We start from the raw sequence: 20851 nt of genomic DNA, 5'->3' as shown, positions 1-20851 counted from the left end.
GACTTCTGGGCTGCTTGTATTATCCATATTGCCCTAGACCTACGGGCTGTATCTATATACCCCACGTAAGTAATCACAATATATCGAGTTAGGCGGAAGATATCACGCTTCCATACGTTCTTTAGTTTTCACGTACCTTCATGAGATCTAGTAAAGTGGTACATACTACGTAATTCGATAATCCAAAGATGAGATAGCTTTTCAATCCGCATGCAATGAGTTTCACGATGACAGTAGTCTCCCGTTGTAAAAAAAAGTAAATCAAAGTTTGACTTAATTTCATTTTCGATTTTCCTCTACTTTGCACAATCTCTGATCAACTTTTTGTAGCCACTGACTAGCAAATCTATAACGTTCTCGTTTTTCGCCCGTAAATCTATTGTGACAGATTTTTCCCCTTCTATTTTCCTAGCTTTTCTACACATGTTCATTGATTATAATCAGTAGTCACACCTGTTTTTTTCACCTGCTTATAGATTTTTCCCATGTAATATTAACGCGTCTGCATCAGACAACAGTCTGTATTGTTCTGGACGAATACAGTAACTCTCTTGTTAGCTGACTTTGAATAACAAGAACACTGAACAGGAGCCATTGATTTTTTTTTTTTCTTTTTTTTTTTTTTTGATTGGTGTTTTACGCCGTACTCAAGAACATTTCACTTATACGACGGCGGCCAGCATTATGATGGGTGGAAACCGGGCAGAGCCCGGGGGAAACCCACGACCATCCGCAGGTTGCTGGCAGACCTTCCCACTTACGGCCGGAGAGGAAGCCAGCATGAGCTGGACTTGAACTCACAGCGACCGCATTGGTGAGAGGCTTCTGGGTCATTACGCTGCGCTAGCGCGCTAACCGACTGAGCCACGGAGGCCCCAGGAGCCATTGAAGTATCGATGGACTGCTCATTTCATGATCTCGTTAGGGTACTGTTGTCGGCAAAGTAATCCCCACACGTTGTTTTATTTTAGTCGGAAACCAAGTCTCACAAAGCTGTGGCAACCTTATAATCCCGACCAGTGATTAGAGATTCCCAGTAGAGAACATTGTGGTGTATTGTTTTGTTCTTTTCTGAAATACATCACTGTTTTCTGTATTTATTTCACTTATTTATTTGAATGGTGTTTTACGCCGTACTCATGAATATTTCACTTATACGATGGCGGGAGGAAACCAGTGCAGAGCCAGGGAGAAACACACGACCACCCACAGCTTACTAGCAGACCTTCCCAGGTATGGCAGGAGAGGAGGTGTGCTTTTTTTCTGGTAACACGTCAATGTTTTCTGCACAGCTGTATTGCACAAACACTGCAAAGTAACAGCAGAAAATCATGTACACGTCTTTTTAAAAAAATGTACTATCACACGTCCCTTGTCTTCAATTGAGATTAAGTAGTTGTGTAAACTTTAGTGTAAAACCGTTATACGCTAAAACTTTATATGTCTTTTGACACAGATATCACATCGCTGATTTTCTGCTCCTTACTCAGTGCACACGAATTGTCATGAGGTATATATATATATATATATATATTACGTAATCAGGGTAATTTTATGTATTATGTAAATTAAAACAAGCGCAATAGCTGCGACATTTCGCAAAATGTCGATACTGTTGTTTTGTACTTAGGCCTCTCGATAAATCAAAGGGACAGACGGACCGACTGAGCGACCGAGCGACCGGCCGAACGATGTAGCCGCTTAGAGAGCTGTTTGTTGTATCTAAAAATCAGCTTGCAAAAGAAGCATTTGAAAGACACAAAACAAAGCAAAACATGTCGTCCAAGAATACTTGCAGACAGCGAGATAGGCATAATGTGTAAATTTGCACTTTGCAGTACAGTATCACACTACACGAGTTGAATATGGTCTATACTGTTATATACTGTCTGTACATAGAACTTAAAGGAATACTGTCAAGAAAATAAATTATTTGTGCCTCCAAACTGTTTAAAAAGATCATATTGATAGTATTTGGGCCCCTGTAACCACAAACGGCCTGCTTGTAGTCGTTCTGATGCAACCGGCGACGAATACCGCTCGGCTGAATATGCATATTGTGAATTTCAAAGCGAGGCTGCTGAGCCCGTGACGTCACGGTAAGAAGACTCTGGCTCCGTGCGTGCAGAAGTTCTATAATAGAAGGCTATAAACACGCGACCAAAAGGCATTTATTTCGACCCAAATTTGCTGTTGTTTGAGAAATTTTTGAAAGGTAGTTATGCCTGTGATCTGTGCAGCTTACGGATGCAACAGTCAGCTTGTCAAGGGAGATGGAATTTCTTTCTTTGCCTTTCCAAAAGATGCGACCACGAGGAAAGTCTGGCTTCATTATTGCAAGAGGGACTTCGATCTCAAGTACCACCACAAACTGTGCAGGAAGCATTTCTCCAAATGCATGTTTGATCGAGACCCAGAGAAGTTGGCGAGCCTGGGCTATGAAAATGCAGTAGCACGGCTAACAACAGGTGCTGTACCGGACATTCCCCTGTCAATTGAGATATCGAGTCCTTTGTCTGAAGTACCGAAACAACAACAACAACAACAACAACAATAAAGCCTTCGTGTTCTGTGATGCAATTTATATCTAGCTGCTCTTCGTCAGTCATTGGCACTTCCTGACAGCAAAGGCATTCTACGTTAGTTGGCATAATATCACAGTTCTCACAATCACACCTGAAAATAAACAGATTTGATATTCAGAGAAGATCATACATAAGTTGGTACAGATTCCTTGATACGATGAGAAGCGGATTCAAAGCTTCAGCTGTCGGCGTAACATATTTGCTGTTGTACAAATATGCACCTCGATAAATTTTTACTTACATATTCGGACATTTAGACCAAGTTTACGTGAATCTCAAAAGACTGAATCTTATGATTTAATCGTAATATTTGACATGTGGGTTAACACAGACCTCTGAATCAAGGCATTACCTCAAAGCCGAGGATATTAGGGCACTAACCTGCTTGAGGCACCGGCAGGGACAAAGTGATAAATAACACAGGAAGGGAAAGAAAAGTGACAAACACCGGGCCATAATTTGAGAGCTACGGCTTATAGGCCTAGTAACCAGAAATTACAGTATGCTTATCGTTTTCTTTTTGTGAACTTCAACAAAACCTAGTTTTGCACTTAAAATGCTGTGATTTAAAGGTCTGTATTAACTCCCGTGATATTTTGAAAATGCCAGGATACCTGCGACCAATTTATTTGATAGGCTGTTGAAGCCGTACTCAAGAATATTTCATTTCTGCCACGGCGGCCAGCATAAGGCCATATAGTGCCAGCAAATCGGAAAATAGCAAGGAATTAACTGAGATAAAAGGTAGTCACCAGGTCAAATTGTCGGTTCGAAAATCTTCTGGTTTCTGACAGCTGTCGACGTGGTCAGACTCGCTGTCGGATGAGTGAGGGGAACGGTTTACTGGGCTGAATTCATGGGTTCCACGCGCTGAATCCGTTCGTATAGGATCATACATGTACGGGTCTATAGGTGGTATACACATTGGAATTTCTAGTATGTCCGTTTCACAGTCTGACATTATTTTATTTTGGTATTTTCGCGCCTAAGATCGTATGTGGTATGTGAAACAGTGTTGTTCAGTATGGGCCCGTTCTTACGGTGACGTCACTGGGATCACGTGACGGGCACCTCATTAACTCCACTCTGGCTGACGGCTCCCTAGCGTGAGAGCCGACTATCGCCGTGGGAAGCGAGTCCAGGGGTAAACAAACATCCAGGTTCGTTATAATGAGGGATTATGAGGTAATTATTAAATAAATACCGATGATTATAAGATCTTGACAGTATTCCTTTAAGTCGGCAAACCGGAGATCAAACACGGGTCGTGACATACCAAAGACTAAAAAGACTGAGTGTGCGTTACAGAGCAACCCAATGAATAAATAAATTTATAAATAAATAAATCAATAACGAAAACATCATGCTAGAAGGTTTATATCATGAATTAACATGCATGGAAAACACAATCAATGAAAACTTACTACAGCTCACATACACAAAAATGAGGGAAACCTAATGTGAATATCCATAAGCTACATTATATTATCTGCGTGTGTATTTTGGTGTTATGACTAGAATCATGTTAAATACTTGAACACCAAGTACAACCAGAGTCAAAACAAAAAATACGACAAAAGATCGCTGAAAACAATCACGCCCATAACAGAATATTACGTTGTTAAGAGTATCATTGTCATAAATAAGACCTATCATGGTCTGAAGCAAAACTGTGAACAGAGTACATACGAGATAGAAAGCACCCGATATAATGTTATAGTGTTCTTTTCCAAACATGCGTATCAGCATTGATAGGGAGATCGAATTTCCGGTCCCAATGCCAACGCCAATGAAAACTGTCATGACGTAAATTAGCTTCTCATTCATAACCGATAACCCAAGAACCATGGCAGAAAGAAACACCATATAAGACATAGACAGCAGAGCAAACCCACACGTTTTTGTGGAAACTAAATCGAACACTGCCCCAAACAGCAGTCTCACGGTGCAAATTGACACCGAAATTACGTACACAAGTCTCAGTGGGTCTTGCATTCCTTTTGAATTTGCCATGGAACTGAGATTATTCAAACATGCCGTGACACAAGCTTGAAATACGGCAGATGACCAAAGCATCAGATGAAAAGAGAGTGAATGAAGCACCTGTTGTAGAGATATAACACTTCCATCTTGGATCTCGTGGTTGTGCCCGCTTTCCTTGTCTTGTATCTTCTGAGAATCCGTTGTACCTTCGTTCAAATCTTTCAAAACCAACCTGTTTTCATCTTCAGTAGGACTAGGTCTATGAAAAACACCACACATGCCATAAGCCAGCAGCCAAGTCACAGATATGGAGAGAAAATAGCCTTGGAGATTTCCCGTAAAGAACAACTGATACAAACCTGTGTAAAATATTTTTCCTGTAGCACTAACCGCAAGATACAGGCCCACAATCTTGCCGGTGTGAGGTTTAGGACAGTTCAGGACGGCAATGTTCAAAACCAGTAACAGAAAGCTATTGTTCATCGTATCTGGAAGAAGAAAGATTACGTATGAGATGGTGAAGTATATATATAATACTATATATTACTGATCCAGAATACCTTTCTCTGCATCCAAGAAGTTCTATCGACAACTCAGTAGTGATAATTTTTACCGTACCGTTACGTAGTATAATACTGATATAACCAACAGACACCTGAATAAAATGGTGGTCGACGTTCAGACATTGACTCCCTGAGAAATACATCAAAGGTTTTATATTGAATGCGGGTGACATTTCATGCTTCTCTTAATATAATAAACATATTATTTTTTACTTTTTACCGGAATAATGCTAAAATATGGGATTATTTTCGATAATTTTGACGTCAACACAATCGGCGTTGAAGCTGGAGAAAGGTCAGATAAACCAGCCTGGCTGATAAATATGGCACACGACAGACACCAGTGAGCATTGACACAATGTAAACAATGACTAAAATGTTTGAGCAACCATAACCTTTGAACAAAGTGTCAAATGTGGAGCTCAGATGAATCTACTTTGCGCAAGAATTTTTTCTACTATTTATTTTGGAGTTTCCATCAGTGTTGTCGTAGAAAACTGAAATTAATAGCCACATAAACTTACAGAAATCCGTCTAGAGTATTTCTGCCCAAAGCCTAGCGTTTATTCCTGTTTTCAAAATGGCGATTTGTAGTAAAACTGGTAAACATAGTCCCGTATTGCAAGAGAACTACATGGTCAATCTGGCTTGGACCCGAATCACCATTGAGCAAGAAGTTTCCCACTGCAGTCGTTGTTTTCGGAGTACATGCACGTTTGGCACTTGTCCAAGATTGCTCTGAAGTTACGTTTGACAAAATTCTTGTTCAGCAAAGGACTGCCTTAAACCAACGTCATAACACGCTCTGTTTAAAATCTTCATACAGTTACCTGCCCTTGAAAGATCTGAATGAAGGTACAGCGGATTCATGCCGGAAGATCGACAACGGAAGCGGCCACAACCAGGAGATCCAAGATGGCGGAGCTGCATGTGATTTCTCCGCAACAGGTCTTTCATCCACCCTCTTTTCACCTGATGATTTGGTCATCTGCCGTATTTCAGGCTTGTGTCACGGCATGTTTGAATAATTTCAGTTCCATGACAAATTCAACAGGAATGTAAGACCCAGTGAGACTGGTGTTTCGGGCAATGTTGGAAACAATACAAAAATATGCAGAGGCTATACATAAAGTGGGTCGCTTTGAGTATCAGTAAGGATATCGGGCCCATGTGGCCTATAAAATAAAAGATCGACGCTTTACTAGTGTTAAATCTACAGAATTTTAAGGAATATAGGTGTGTAGAAACTTCAGGCCGTAGAGACGCATTTGATTGTGTGTGTGGGGGGGGGGGAGGGGGGGAACCTCAAATGCTGTGACACAAAACTACCAATGGAGCACGCTCCGACGTTGGTTTGGTACCAAACAAAAAATTTGCCAAACCTAACGACAAAGCAATATTAGACTAGTTTGGCACGAACTAAAAAACCTACTTGTTAACAGTTGAGCGATTCCAACGAAAACATGGCCGTAGAAGAAGATGTGTCTGTAGATGACAGTGATGTAGAGCAGGAAGCAGCCGAGAGAGGACAGGAAGCACAGCACGAGGTAACATCCGGTGTACCCTAGATATCTGGTGATGAAAATCTCGATGAACCCCAATCCTACACCAACCGTGCCCATTGAAGCCACAAATTCCACTAAAAAAAAATCACTGTTTTATTTATTGAATGATTGATTGGCAGATTAATTGATCGCTTCTCCGTTTGTTCAATGATTGATTGACTGGTTGATTGACTGATTCATTGATTCATTTATTGGCCATTACTTTTACAAGACTACAACTGTTAGTTCCTGGCCACGTTGTAACATGGTGTGAAACGTGTGGATTTGGTAAAACACGGTCCACACTGTGCGATTTGTCGATTTCAACAATATGGAAACTTGTAAACTATCAATCGATTTTAGTTGAAATATATAGATAGTATTATAGAGAACTTTATGACAAGCCCAAAGAGCAAATCGCGCCGATTTAACGCCACTGAATGGATTTTAAATCGCGTAGCGAAGTTAACGAAGTTGACAAAAAAGAACCTTTTAGTAGACACCTTCTAGTTTATTACCTTAATATGTTCAGGCAGAAATCAATGGTCCGAAATAGAGAATAGCGAGAAAATATTCAAAAGCAGAATCGCTTGGGTTTCGCCCAAGCTCTATCCGTCTTCCACCCACCATAACGATGGCCATTGTCGTATGGGTGAATATTCTCGAGTAAGGCGTAAAACACCAAGCAATTAATAAATTCACCAAAAGCAGAATCCTAGCACCATTTTCTAAAATCCCTCATCTATAAATTCAAGGCTTGCCTTGAACAGCGGGAAATTTTTAATCAAAAGTGCAGAATCAAAAGAGACTACCCATCCTCCTAATTTAACTGAATTATACACTAATCTAAACTGAAACTTCCATGCACACCTGCCATTACACTGTGCGCAAAACTAACCATTATGCGATGTTGTCTCCATCACAATCTCTCGCATTAACTGCCAATGAAGTAGCCTGGCCAGCAAGTTTGATGATAGCCTGAGAAAACCGCTAAGCAATATGTCGGAAAATATTCATACAACTTTGAGTAACTTCACATGCTACTAATCATGTATGTGTATGTATGTATCTATGTATGTATGGGGTTTAACGTCCTACTTAACCATTTTTCAGTCACATGACGACGAGAAGTCTTATGTGTGTGTGCATATACTGTGTCTTCTTGTGGCAGGACGAATCAATGCCGCTTAAGAGCTGTCGCCACTGATTAAGTACAATGCCATGCACACCAGACAACACACCTTTCCCAGTCATACTGACACAGGGCAAACCAGTCCTGTTTCCTTGCTCTAACTTCTCAGTTCTGAGCATTCACCATTTTGAAAGTTTTTGGTATGACCCGAACCGGATTCGATCCCGGGGTTTCCCGACTGTGAGGGTGGTGTTTTAACCATTAGGCCATTAAAGCGGTCCAAACCGCGCTAGTACCTTAACATACAACACGTACTAAGATATCATACATATACACACAGGGCATACCATGCATATCTGCAAAGAGCAGACAACGTCATAATGGTAACCAGTATTTCGAACACATTAAACCTTCATGTTTCAACATACCATACACACTAAGTTGTCCATAGTCACCGGCAGTAGGGCTAGGCTATAATAATAACCAGTGCACGTCACTGGAGACATTACGTCGTGCTGTTTTAATATGCGATTCAAAACCAACGACCATAAAAAGCGTCCGGAAGCCAGCATACTCACGGCGGCCGCTAGCACATACTCTAACCACTTCGCCACAGAGCTCCAGTCCCTGCAGGTTTCCTGCATTCTCTGTAGGATGCCGTCAGCCAAAGAAACTATACAAGTTTTCGTCAGCCTCTATAAATTAATTTCCTTCAGGCTCTTTTGGTTTGCCTCAGCTTGTGCTGGTTTCCTTCAGTCTCTGCGATAGTCCTTCGTCCTTTGCAGGTTTCTTCAGCCTAAGTTGGTTTCCTTCAGCCTCAATAGGTTTCCGTCAGCATCTGCAGATTTCCGTTAGCCTCAGCAGGTTTCCTTCAGCCTCTGCAGGTTTAATAATGCAGTCACTGTGCAGGTTTCTGTTAGCTTGTACAGGTTTCCTGTATACTGTGCAGGCTTACTTCAGCCTCTTCAGGTTTCCTTCGGCCTCTGCAGGTTTTCATCAGTCTCTCTAGCTTTCCACCTCTTTCTTCAGGTTTCCGTCAGACTCTACAGGTTTCCTTCAGCCTCTGCAGGTTTCGGTCAGACTCTGCAGGTTTCCGTCAGACCTTGTAGGTTTGCTTCAGCCTCAGCAGGGTTTCGTCAGCCTCTGTAGCTTTCCCCCTCTTTCTTCAGGTTTCCGTCAGCCTCTGCATGTTTCCTTCAGTCCCTGCAGGTTTCCGTCAGAATCTGCAGGTTTCCACATGAAACAGTTCCTGCTCAGTTTTTCCGGACAAACAACCCTGACCGGTCGTAAATGAGGTATTTTTACTACATGTGGCTTTAAACACAAACCGGTTTAAAAACAAATGATAAATCAATCAGGCCAAAACATATTAAAAAGTATCCCATGTGGTTCATGTATGTACATAATCCTATTAATAAAAAATACTGTTACTCCGGTACAATAATGTGACGTTTGTAAGACAGAAAGGGAAGATAACTCGGAAGATTGTTAACACTCAATCACCAGAGTATCTCCTGTTGACAAAGGGAGAAACCAGAATACGCCTTCTATACATGTATTTTATAAAACCTTAAAATTAATACATTCTAAACTAATATGCATTTTAAATTCACGATTTCCACGCATTAGTTGGAACCTTGATCATCCGTGGTTCACCAGGATGTAAAGACGACATTTGCGGTTCAAATCCTTATTTGTTTCCAACGGTATATAATTAGCTCTGTAGGGCTATTATTACATATAGGCCTACTATCAGAGCCCTGTCTTGATCCATAAGCTTACCTTGAACACCCCTGTACTTTCCGCGCTGGCTTCAATAAACTACTACTGACCGCCAAATAATGTATCTGTCCATACTCATAGTCGTCTCAGCTGTCAATTCCAGATAGGTTTCTAGTAATCCCTAGTAATCCCTAGTAAATCCTGACAAGCGTGAAACTGGCGGAAACTGAATAAATTCGAACACCAACCGCCATGTGTGAATGCATACTCCCCACAGTGAGGGAAATCACTGCCACTACTACTAGACTAGTTTGACCTTTGGACACACATGAGCTAATCAGTTGCACTAGTAATGACCTAGAGGGAACCCATAATTAACCGTTATATTCTTACTAATATGCGTGGAAACTTATAAATGTAGTTTTTCAACACTCAAGATACAGGTCTTTCACTAATAAAATAATTTCAGCTGCACCAAATTATCACCAGTTGAAGAGCTTTTTAAAGAAATATGGCAGATCCTTTCGAGTTCCCTCAGATCGGCCTGGCCAGTTTCATGCCCTAGTACAACTGTGTCGTCTTAATTAATGCCTTAATTTTTTGAAACACCTATATTCTGTTAAAGGACATACCTTGTGACTGAGTGAAGTTAAATGTTTCCTTCAGAGCCATGGAATAGACAGTGAATGACATATCAAAGTTGGCGAGAGCTGTCCCTACCAAGCTGACCAGCAGCCCTATCCACCTCAGGTTCATCCTCGGAAGAAGGAACATCATTCAAAGCGAACGTCTACGCTGTTGGTGGTTGAATGGGAGTCAGCTTAAACAGACACTATCTTTCGATACGTATTACTAGTTAAGTAATGTGTAGAACTAGAACTCAGCCATGCGAGGAAAGTATTTAATGGAAAGAATAATTAGCAAGTAAAAGATATATGTATATGTGTATGTATATATGTACAGCGAAATATTCATCAACATGTGTTGACGTTATTTTTCTCATCTGATTCGCACAAAATTATGCAGTCTGGCTTGACCTAAACTTAATTAAGTTAATCTTATATGTCGTAAAGTGTGAGGAAATGACAAATGCCCCCAAAAATTATAAATTAATATGGTTTATAAATAATAAACATGACACAGATGAGCAGTTTACTCTGGGCACTCGGGTTATTTGGATGAAAGGGTGATCATCCAGTTACCGCCAATACACTTTTTTTTCTAGACTAAATAACCATTCAAGATGATTTATTTATTTCTTTGATTGGTGTTTTACGCCGTACTCAAGAATATTTCACTTACACGACGGCGGTCAGCATTATGGTGGGTGGAAACCGGACAGCCCGGGGGAAATCCACGACCTTCCGCAGGCTGCTGACAGACATTCCCACTTACGGCCGGGGAGGATGCCAGCATGATCTGGACTTGAACTCACAGCGAGCGCATTGATGAGAGACTCTTGTGTCATTACGCTGCGCTAGCGCTCTAACCAACTGAGCACCATTCAAGATGATGGTGATAGATACAATACATTGCGACATATGCTCTATATAGTCAGTGTTTTTAAGAATATATAGCTTGCATTGTCAGATTTAATATGGGCCAGCCAAAAATGTTGTGTTATAAACACAGATATCACTTGTATTTTATAATGCAAACGATCATAACATGTAAGGAATAACAGAGGGCCAAGTATAGAGCCTTGTATCACACCAGTTTATTTATTTATTTGATTGTTATTATTATCATTAGTGGGATTAAACCTAAGCCTGATGCGCATGCGCTAAAGAATGATAGGCAGACAGGGCTTTAAAGGAGAAAAACAAAACCATAAAAATGATGACAAAATCAAATTCAAGAGCGCGAAACCTTATTTACCAATATGGCATTTAATTTTTTTTTTTCGATTTTTTTCTGTCAGGAGGAAAGGGTTTTTTTTTTGTATGGCGGTTATTTGGTACCACCTCTTGCTTTATATCGTCTTTGGTTAAAGTGTCTTTTTCTCCTTAAAGAAACAATCGAATGAAATATTGAAGTCTACGTTTACAACTAATGTTTTACATCTGAAATTCATGTAAGGTTTTCTCAACCTTTATCTACAGACCCAGGTATGATAAGAACGCTTCATAGCAATCATACATAATCTGATGTTTTACCCAATATCAGTTTAAACATTCTATCATGAAGTCATTTTAACTGATGCCTTTTACTCCTGATGCTCGATAAACATCACGTCACGCAATTGTGCACTCAAATATATTACTGAAAAAATGGGAGTCTCACGTCTTTAAAACATGACATAGTTCTAGGGATATAATTACCTGCATGAGAAGTTAGGCAAAGTAAGCTTTTTTTATTTAGTGGAAACGCATATGTCGGCACAAACTTGGAATACTGCATGACACATACGATGCTCTCAAGTGGAACTTCAAAATGTGTGAACAGCATATTTATAGACAAAGAGACATTCTTCGATCAGGAAGTTTAATACAAAACATGCAACATTATACATTTGCCTGCGGATATTTAATACGTACTTTAAATGGATTTTCTTCTGTATGAAATCATTCGACAGCTAACGAATTAAGGCTTCGTGTAATGTGAAATGTCTTTACAAACTGGAATATAGTTCACGTCAGTTTATCGATGTGTGGCCTCAGATGTATTCGGTTCATAACTGGCTCAGTAGTAAATCAAAATTTCTAGAATATCTGTTTTTCAATAAAAGGAATAGTGTTCGTACATTTTGAAAGCATGTGCATAAGCACGTACACGTATATAAGGCATGCTTTATTCGAACTCTAGTTGATAAAGTCTAATACTTTAGCTGTATAATAATGGATCGGAAAGGGTATATATTGACTGTGGAGACTAAAACAAAGCAATTTTAATTGACAAACATTTCTGACTGATGGATGGTGAGTGTGGTGGATGCTGAATGTACTAAGTGGTGACTATACACAGTATGTATGGCATATTTGGTGGAAGATTTGGTGGAACTTCATGATGAACCAAAAATCGACTCTACGAGCACTGCCAACCAAATAAGACACACCAAAAGACTAGCAGCAGGTGAATACTGCATGCCTATACATCTTGTTTTGGGCCGGAAATATCCACTTGACATATGGGAGTCGATAACTGCATTCGTGTAAATAAACTAAAGTTTGTCGCCCGTTATCTTTTATCTTTTTCACATCAGACTTATATTATGACTCTCATCTGAGCTGGGTCAAGCAGGAACATACACAAACTGAGGTGTTTATCATACATATATTTAACAACAAATTTATTTCAGTTTGTTACAGGCCTTACAAATGTATGTAGGAAGGGGTATTGGGTGCATGGGCGTGTCACTATTCAGTGTTGTCTTTGGCAGGAAAATTTCAAAATAGTTGAAGATAAAGAAATACACAATAATCACAACGGGAGGGGGAGATTTAGCTTGTTTCGAAGAAGGCCTGTAGTTAGTCTTCTTCTGGTTAAATGTAGGCCTATGCATACCTGCTTATTTTCGATAAATGTTTATACCTATGATACCATTTTCCTAATTTAATTAAAACCAAAAACAGAAAACAAAAAGTCAGACATTTAAAGATATATTATTGATACGATTTTAGTAATTACACAATATTCCGCATGTGAACATGCCCACACAATCCCCACTACATATATTGCCAACTGAGTTATTTCTGCAAAATGGGCTTCCTCTCCGTCTGTACGTGGGATGGTCTGCCAGCAACCTGCGGATGGTCGTGGGTTTCCCCCGGGCTCTGCCAGGTTTCCTCTCACCATAATGCTGGCCGCCGTCGTATAAGTGAAATAGTCTTGAGTAGGACGTAAAACACCAATCAAATAAATAAATAAAATAAATATTTCTGCAAAATCTGACTTCCTACAGGATACAGTGTGGTTAGACTAAGTTCTCAGATAACATCATTCATGCGAATACCAGTAAGCCCTATAGACTTAGGCCTATAAGATTGTAACTGTTTCATGCTGATCATTGATAAAGAACGGAGAAAATTAACTGACCCATTCTGTTTATGAATGACTATTTATGAATGATTTGCATTAGTCACTGTAGCTCACTCAACAGTAAAATATGGTTGTGAAACGTAGGCCTACGAGTACGCCCAAGCATAGCTTTCACTGGTGACGATCTGTGCCATAAGACCACAGTGGAAGGGAAATAACTTAAAAATTTAAGCTAAAGACTACTTGTGAAGAGTTTTGTCCCATGATTTTGTGCACAGCTATATTAATTTCAAGCGGATATCCTTTTTAGGTTACCAGGCGATGTAGTGACCTACAAATGAATGTCTGAATGAACGCCATATATATCGACACGGCACTCAAGCACTGGTTGACTTTTCGCTGAAAAATTATAAGCCGATCAATATATACAAGATTCCCGTCAAAATGGAATGTCCCAAATCATTTCTACGGCACATTTTACCTTGATGCAAATTCTGATCACAGGGGTATTGAACCATTTAGAAAACCGTGCACGTATATAGAATGTTCTGATACAAGACAATGCTCATCTTTGACTGGACCATTACGTAGCTAACATCTTAGTAATCTCGTGCGAACAGTTTCGGTAACGGTAATTTATTTTCTTATCAATTCGCTCCCCCATACATGTGAAATAACGTTTAATTGACATACTGGTACGTAAAATTTTCCCTCATATACATGTTTGGTCCAATGTACAATTTCAAATCTAATGCCTAAAGTAAAAGAAACAAAATTAAAAAAAAAAGCTTCGTTTAGTAATGTTCGGTTAAAGGTAGGCCTATAGCTTTCCGCAGACACCAAACACTGTCCATGTAGCGATCAGGGGTGTAAGCCAACAACTGTAGTTGGGAGTTACTGCCCTTGGATAATGATTTGGTCACATGACCATTAAGATGGTGTCTTGTTTTGGCGGGGTCAACTGTCATTTATGCACATACGTGATGATGTAGGCTCGAGAGAAATGTAATTCTTCTTGTCATGTGCCAAAACGAACCACAGTCTATTTCAACTATCTGGTGCATAAGGTAAGAAAGACATACATGAGGTAGATTTGTGTATTGTGCTTATATTCCTGGCTGAATTGAGAAATTCTGTACGGATGGCTAGACGTTGTGGTTCTGCGATGCAGCCTGCCAACCTGAATCATACCGGGAATCACCCAGTAAGAATGCCTGGATACTCCCTTGTGCCGTGCTCGCTACAACAGCTTAGAGAACAGCTGAACAGAAATCCCTCACAGAGACTGCACAGTTGTAATTGGGTTGCTTATCACCTACATAGCTAGTTACACCAGGATTGTCTCTTAAACTTTTCATACGTAGCGCCGTGTAGCTGTGCTCGTAGCGCCGTGTACCATGTACAATTTGGGCATCGATGTCTGACAGTCACACTATGCTGACTCCAGTATTATCCGGAGCAGAGTTTGAATCTTTAGCTGTTCTTTTCCCCTGCCTCTGCATCAAGGGTAAAATATGCATTGTAATGCATACAACATCTAATTCATTAGGTTAGGTGAACACTGATCTGTGGGCTATTAGTTTTCCTGTATGCTCTGTTGTCCTGGTATAGTGGTAAGAAATTCTAATTTTGGTCATATTTGAAAACTCTTTTGGTTGTTTTTAGGGCTAACTGGATAACATGAAGGTGCTAAATTCAATTTCCTCAGGTGTTTTTGCTTACTTTGAACTGGGGCGTCCGTGGACTGGTGGTCTCACCAATGTGATCGCTGTGAATTCAAGGCCAGCTCATGCTGGCTTCCTCTCTGATCGTAAGTGCGAAGGCCTGTCATGTACATGTATGTGACATATTCTTGAGTACAGTGTAAAACACCAAACAAATAAATAAATTGCTTTGAACTTTGTGCACAACATCGGATGCTTTATATGTAGATTTGGTCCAGTGTTGCCTATTTTTACTGCGATGACATGAAGCTAAGACACACGTACATCTACCAGTGTACGTGCATGGCAGATCTAAATCTGCACAACCAGCTAGGTTATGACCTGCCAACCCAGTGTTAAGGTGAACATTCAACTTGTATTTGAGGAAACATGTTCATTGTGGTCTGACCCTTTTGGCAGGTGGTAAACTCACACCTAAGGCATTAGGTTAGTGTGCCCCAGAGTGCATGAGTAGACATTCAGCCCATCCTCATCAGCTGGTCACTGGAAATAGGTGGTCTCTGTACTGACCAGGATGGGTCAAGTCTATGAATAGATGAATACTGTACATGTACCAGAGGTTTGTTGGTACACATATTTCACATGTAGAAGTGGAGCCACTGTAAATCTTCAACGTTTGCCACCACTAAAGCACTTCTTTCAGTAGAATTTATGTAAAAAATTATTATGAATACGCCTCTAAAAAGGATTTGTTTGTGTCATTTAAGATACCAGCAAAAATTAAAGTGAATTAATCAAAACTATGATGGTTTACCAATAAAAAGTTAAGTTTTCTTACCAATTTCTTTCATTCACAGCTCTTAAAAGCATTATTTTGAGTTGCATTTTAGGGGATTTCTCTATGCAGTCACATCAAGTCTAGAATCAGAACCTTAAATGTTTTTCTAGATATGGAACAAGTCAGATAAAGTCTGTACCTGTACATGAATCAAGTGGCATGAAAGTGTCATGAGAGTAACCACCCCTGCTCTGAGACTCAAAATACATTGCCACCAATGTCTATTGTAAGCAATATTTTGACCTTTTTACATCAGAAATTACAATTTTAATGTGATTTGAAATTTTGATTGAAGCCTAGGATGATTTCATGATTCCGGGTCCATGTGCCTTCCACCAGTAAGCAGTTGGTGGAGCATTAGCCTCGGGAGCAGAAGACCCAGGGTCAATCCTGGGTTGAGTCACATCTAAGACCATAAAAGAGGAAGTTTTAAGTTCCTCGCTTAGCGTTCAGCATGAAAGGGATAGTGTAACTACTCATTGACCCGTATCAGTGTAATGGCTTGGGCGGGACAGCTTACTTGCCTTTGGTAAGGCGTTTTAGTGAAACAGCACTAGAGAAAAGAGCGGTGGAAATCCGCCCTGCAACAAGGAGGCACATCACATACACACTAAGGATTCCTTCCTCGTCATAAGACTGAAAAATTGTTAAGTACGACGTTAACTCCAAGCACTCTCTCACTCCTTCAATAAGACATGCAATTAAGTTTGTTTGTGGTAAGTGAGATTTAAATAAGTTTGTGTGTAGTACGTGAGATTTAATTAAGTTTGTCTGCGAGGCAACACCAGTTTTATTTGTTGTTTTATAGGTGAGGCATAAAATGAACTAAAACTGAAAATTAATCTGCCTTTTCATTTTGTCTGATCATGGCTGAGGTTTTTATGAATTTCCTGCGTTTCAAAACTTTCCCATCATGCTTGTACATTTGTGTTCAGATGGAAAAATTACTGGGATAATCCAAATATTGCACAAATATAGTTGATTTTCAAGTTTAACGTTTGTTTTTATACTTTTCTCCAACACTGGAAAAAAGATTTATTCTGCAACAATATAAATTGGTGTTTGTGTCTTGCCAAAGATCAGTGGTTTACTCTGGTGGGTTTCCTTCACCAGTAGAACTTACTTCCATGGTAAAGGAGTTGGCATTAAACAACAGTCAATCAATCCATCGATTAATCTGAGGAAACCACATCAGTAATAATACAGTGTTTAATCTATGTGTGACACAGTTAGATCAACATGCGTGGTCATGGTCAGAAAATGAGATTTGGATAATAACTGGGGGAAAATGGATGTGGCTGTAATAAACAGCCAGGACTAACATTACAGAGTATGTAAATAGGGCCTACTTCCAACAACAACAACATGGCAGTTAAGGGATCTTCAAATTCTATCTGTTGAGTCAGATGTGTATTAATAGTCAGTGCCTAATGAATGCTTGAACTCACTTTGTTTATAGTATAGTTTGTCGGCATTAAACAGGTTTAAAGAAGTCTGTCATAGAAGGTGGAAAAGTCAAAGGCTAAAAAGGCCTATAAATTAGCATGAGCTGGATTTGTGCCAATAGTTGAATACTCATTTTTTACAGTAATTTTTTACAATAGCCCAAATTTTGGGTACTCTATAAAAGAATTAACCTTGTTCTGGAAATTACACCACTGCATTACCAATGGGGATCTGTACAAACATTATGTGACATAAGATTGTATTAGTATTTAAATCAGGTACTGGTATCCTACAGATGAAATACAGTTCTGCCTATTTTGAACAAAGCCAGTTTTAATTTCCAAACTTCGTTAGGCTATAGAGTAAACTCAGCAGAAACAGTGAATTTGATGTAATATACATAGCAAGCAAAATACTGTAGCAATTGCTAGCATAGCAAAAAATCAATACTGAAAAATGAAATCCCAATATATAGCAGAAATAGGGAAGTAAGTTGAAAAATTGAGCAGGATAACATAAAAATACATTTTGTGAAATGTTGATGCCTACATGTAGTTGATTGATTGAGGGTTATTAAGAAACGAACCATTTTGTCGTTTAAATGGCAGACAAGGTTTATACTGCCCCTGTACACAGTGTTGTAGGCCTATATTCTTAAAGACAGCTGGTTGGGTGGATGAATTTTGGTTTTATATACACTGATGTCTGGATTCCTGTCTATAATGTTTGTTTATACAACTTCAGATAGTGCAGTCAAGAAGGCCGTACCATCTCCACAATAATTACTTTCTGTGGGATGCTACATATTATTAAGCTTCATCCCTTGGCAGTGTTAACTTGCTTACATGATATGGGTAGCTGAAGTTTAATCTGGGATGTGCCGTCTTAGAACTTCAACCTGTCAGCAACTGTCAGTTAACGTCTGTGTAAATGTTGCTATACATCTGTAAATGTATCTCACTGGAAGCTTACATGTACAGTTGTATGACATTGTCATCTACTCCTGATGGCATTGCTGGCTGTCTTGCAAATTGGCATTCTGGAGTTGTGGGCATGCAGGAAGAAACACTTTTTGGTAGTATTAGAATAACAAATTCTTAATAGATTTTGATTCACTTATATCAGTTGAAGCAGTGATAAGGTTACTGTATCTGTAGGTATGTAGTATTATCATGATGTACATGCAGCTGTTTTAAATGTATGTACATTTATAGCTTGCTTTCAGTAAATTTACCTTCTTATTGGTCTCATAATTTTGAGCTATTAAGGAGTTAAAATTCGCAATTTTATACCTCTTCATTGCATTTTATATCATCCAATCGTTCTTTTGTCAGTCTAGTTTCCTCAACTAATAACATGGTCAGAATAACTTAAGTGGAAATCTTCTTGAGTGCTGGTGCAGTCAGATAAATACATCTCTTTCAGCATATACATGTGTTTATTTCTCACCAATGGAATGTTTATCTGTATGTATATATGTTTAATAAAATCCTGAATTTACTGATATTAAAGTCTTACTTGCATAGATTACAAATTGGTACACAATCTTTATTTTGCTGCAAAAAAATTTCTAGCTGCTGCTCCAGGTAGAATCCTGAATTTACTGATCTTAAAATCTTACTTGCATAGCTTACACATTGATACACAATCTTTAGTTTGCTGTAAGCAAATTTCTAGCTGCTGCTCCAGGTAGAATCCTGAATTTACTGATATTAAAATCTTACTTGCATAGCTTACACATTGATACACAATCTTTAGTTTGCTGTAAACAAATTTCTAGCTTCTGCTCCAGGTAGAATCCTGAATTTACTGATATTAAAATCTTACTTGCATAGATTACACATTGATACACAATCTTTAGTTTGCTGTAAACAAATTTCTAGCTTCTGCTCCAGGTAGAATCCTGAATTTACTGATATTAAAATCTTACTTGCATAGCTTACACATTGGTACACAATCTTTAGTTTGCTGCAAACTAATTTCTAGCTGCTGCTCAAGATAGGATCCAGACACCAAAGAAAAAAAGAATGCATGGGGAGGTTGTGTTTACTGCGCATCAGTATGATAATGAACCTGAATGTTGGCTGATGATTGATGGGCTCACTCTTGTTGCATGGAAACTTACTGGATATAAATCTGTCCTCGTTTCTGTTGGCTTCAATGTGGGCCTCTGTGGCTGCAGATATAATAGTACATTTGTGGGTGTGGACTTTGATAGCATGTGCAGATGCACATGGTTTATTGTCACTCATCCTGCTGACAGTGACTGGCACGTTTCACTTGGTATCTCTTGAATCTTTGCCAACTTCAGGTGAAAACTCCCCGTTTTCTATTAACATTATGGCCAGTCGACCTGGAGAGGAATTTCTACGTTTCCCACCGCACTTTTGAACTGGTGTGAAAGATATACGTATTTTGCACACCTGAAAGTTAATGGGTGGAAAGTCATATAAATATGGGTATTTGTGGAATGGTTTTGTACCGCCGATGCGAGGATCTTGAGAGTGAACATATAGAAGACTCGAACGCATCTAGTGTCAGCATACATTGAGAGTTTGCTGTTCCACGCTGTTGGTACATTTTGGTAGATCTCGACTAATGATAAAGTGCTGTTTGCAGTAATTCCTTTGAAAACAAATGGAGCAAGAAATGCTTCTGGGTAAGTCTTTGGGTTTTAATAGGTACGGTGTATATACTTGTTTTTGTATTGAAGAATCACATAAGCAGTGTGATGGTGTTGTAAACTTTATCTATAGTTTGAAATAACTAAATTATTGTTTTTGAAATAATAGTGGAGTTTTAACATGCATACTTGTTCAGGTCATATGACAAGCATTTTTATATCCTTGTAAGACTTTGCCTTTAACAAAATTTTTTCTTAGCACATATTTTTGATTATTCTCTTGATAGGAGTAGAAAATATTACTGATTGCTGTGTCTGTAAACTGATTTTAATTCTGCTGCTTTAATTTCTGGATTGCAATTAAAATTTATACATGAATTGGTCTGCATACTTTTACTTCAAATCAAGCCATGCATATCCATAGATGTAAACCATTTACTTGTAAACCATGGAAATAACTTAGTGTGTTGTTCAAAGAGATACGATTTGCATTTTGTTACGAGAATGCAATGTGTATAGAAATGAAAAAAATATGCGACATGTACAACATGCCAGAAAACTTCTTGTGTTTTGATCATAATGAAGATATCAAACATAAATACCCTCATATTTTTCTAGTAAATAAGCATCGTTCCAAGGAAATCACATTTTTCGCTTCATGAACTGAGATCTTTCTACCAATATACAGTGTGAACCTATTTCATTTTATCTCAGTCTTGCCTTCTGTTTAACTCGAAATTATAATAAACGTTATCGATGTCCACCAAGAGCGT

At 39.0% G+C, this 20851-nt stretch overlaps 1 protein-coding gene across 1 annotated transcript; it reads left to right on the top strand.

Annotated features, from left to right (window-relative positions):
* The first annotated feature begins 2221 nt into the window (after positions 1-2221).
* Positions 2222-2557, top strand: LOC135467004 (THAP domain-containing protein 2-like). Its single transcript, XM_064744757.1, has one exon. It carries the CDS (start codon positions 2222-2224, stop codon positions 2555-2557), a length of 336 nt encoding a protein of 111 aa, XP_064600827.1.
* Positions 2558-20851: the final 18294 nt, after the last annotated feature.

This window comes from Liolophura sinensis, chromosome 6 (genome assembly GCF_032854445.1).
Source record: "Liolophura sinensis isolate JHLJ2023 chromosome 6, CUHK_Ljap_v2, whole genome shotgun sequence".
Lineage (NCBI taxonomy): Eukaryota > Metazoa > Mollusca > Polyplacophora > Chitonida > Chitonidae > Liolophura > Liolophura sinensis.
The sequence above is the reverse complement of the archived record's forward strand: the minus strand, read 5'-3'. Positions and strand labels throughout refer to the sequence as shown.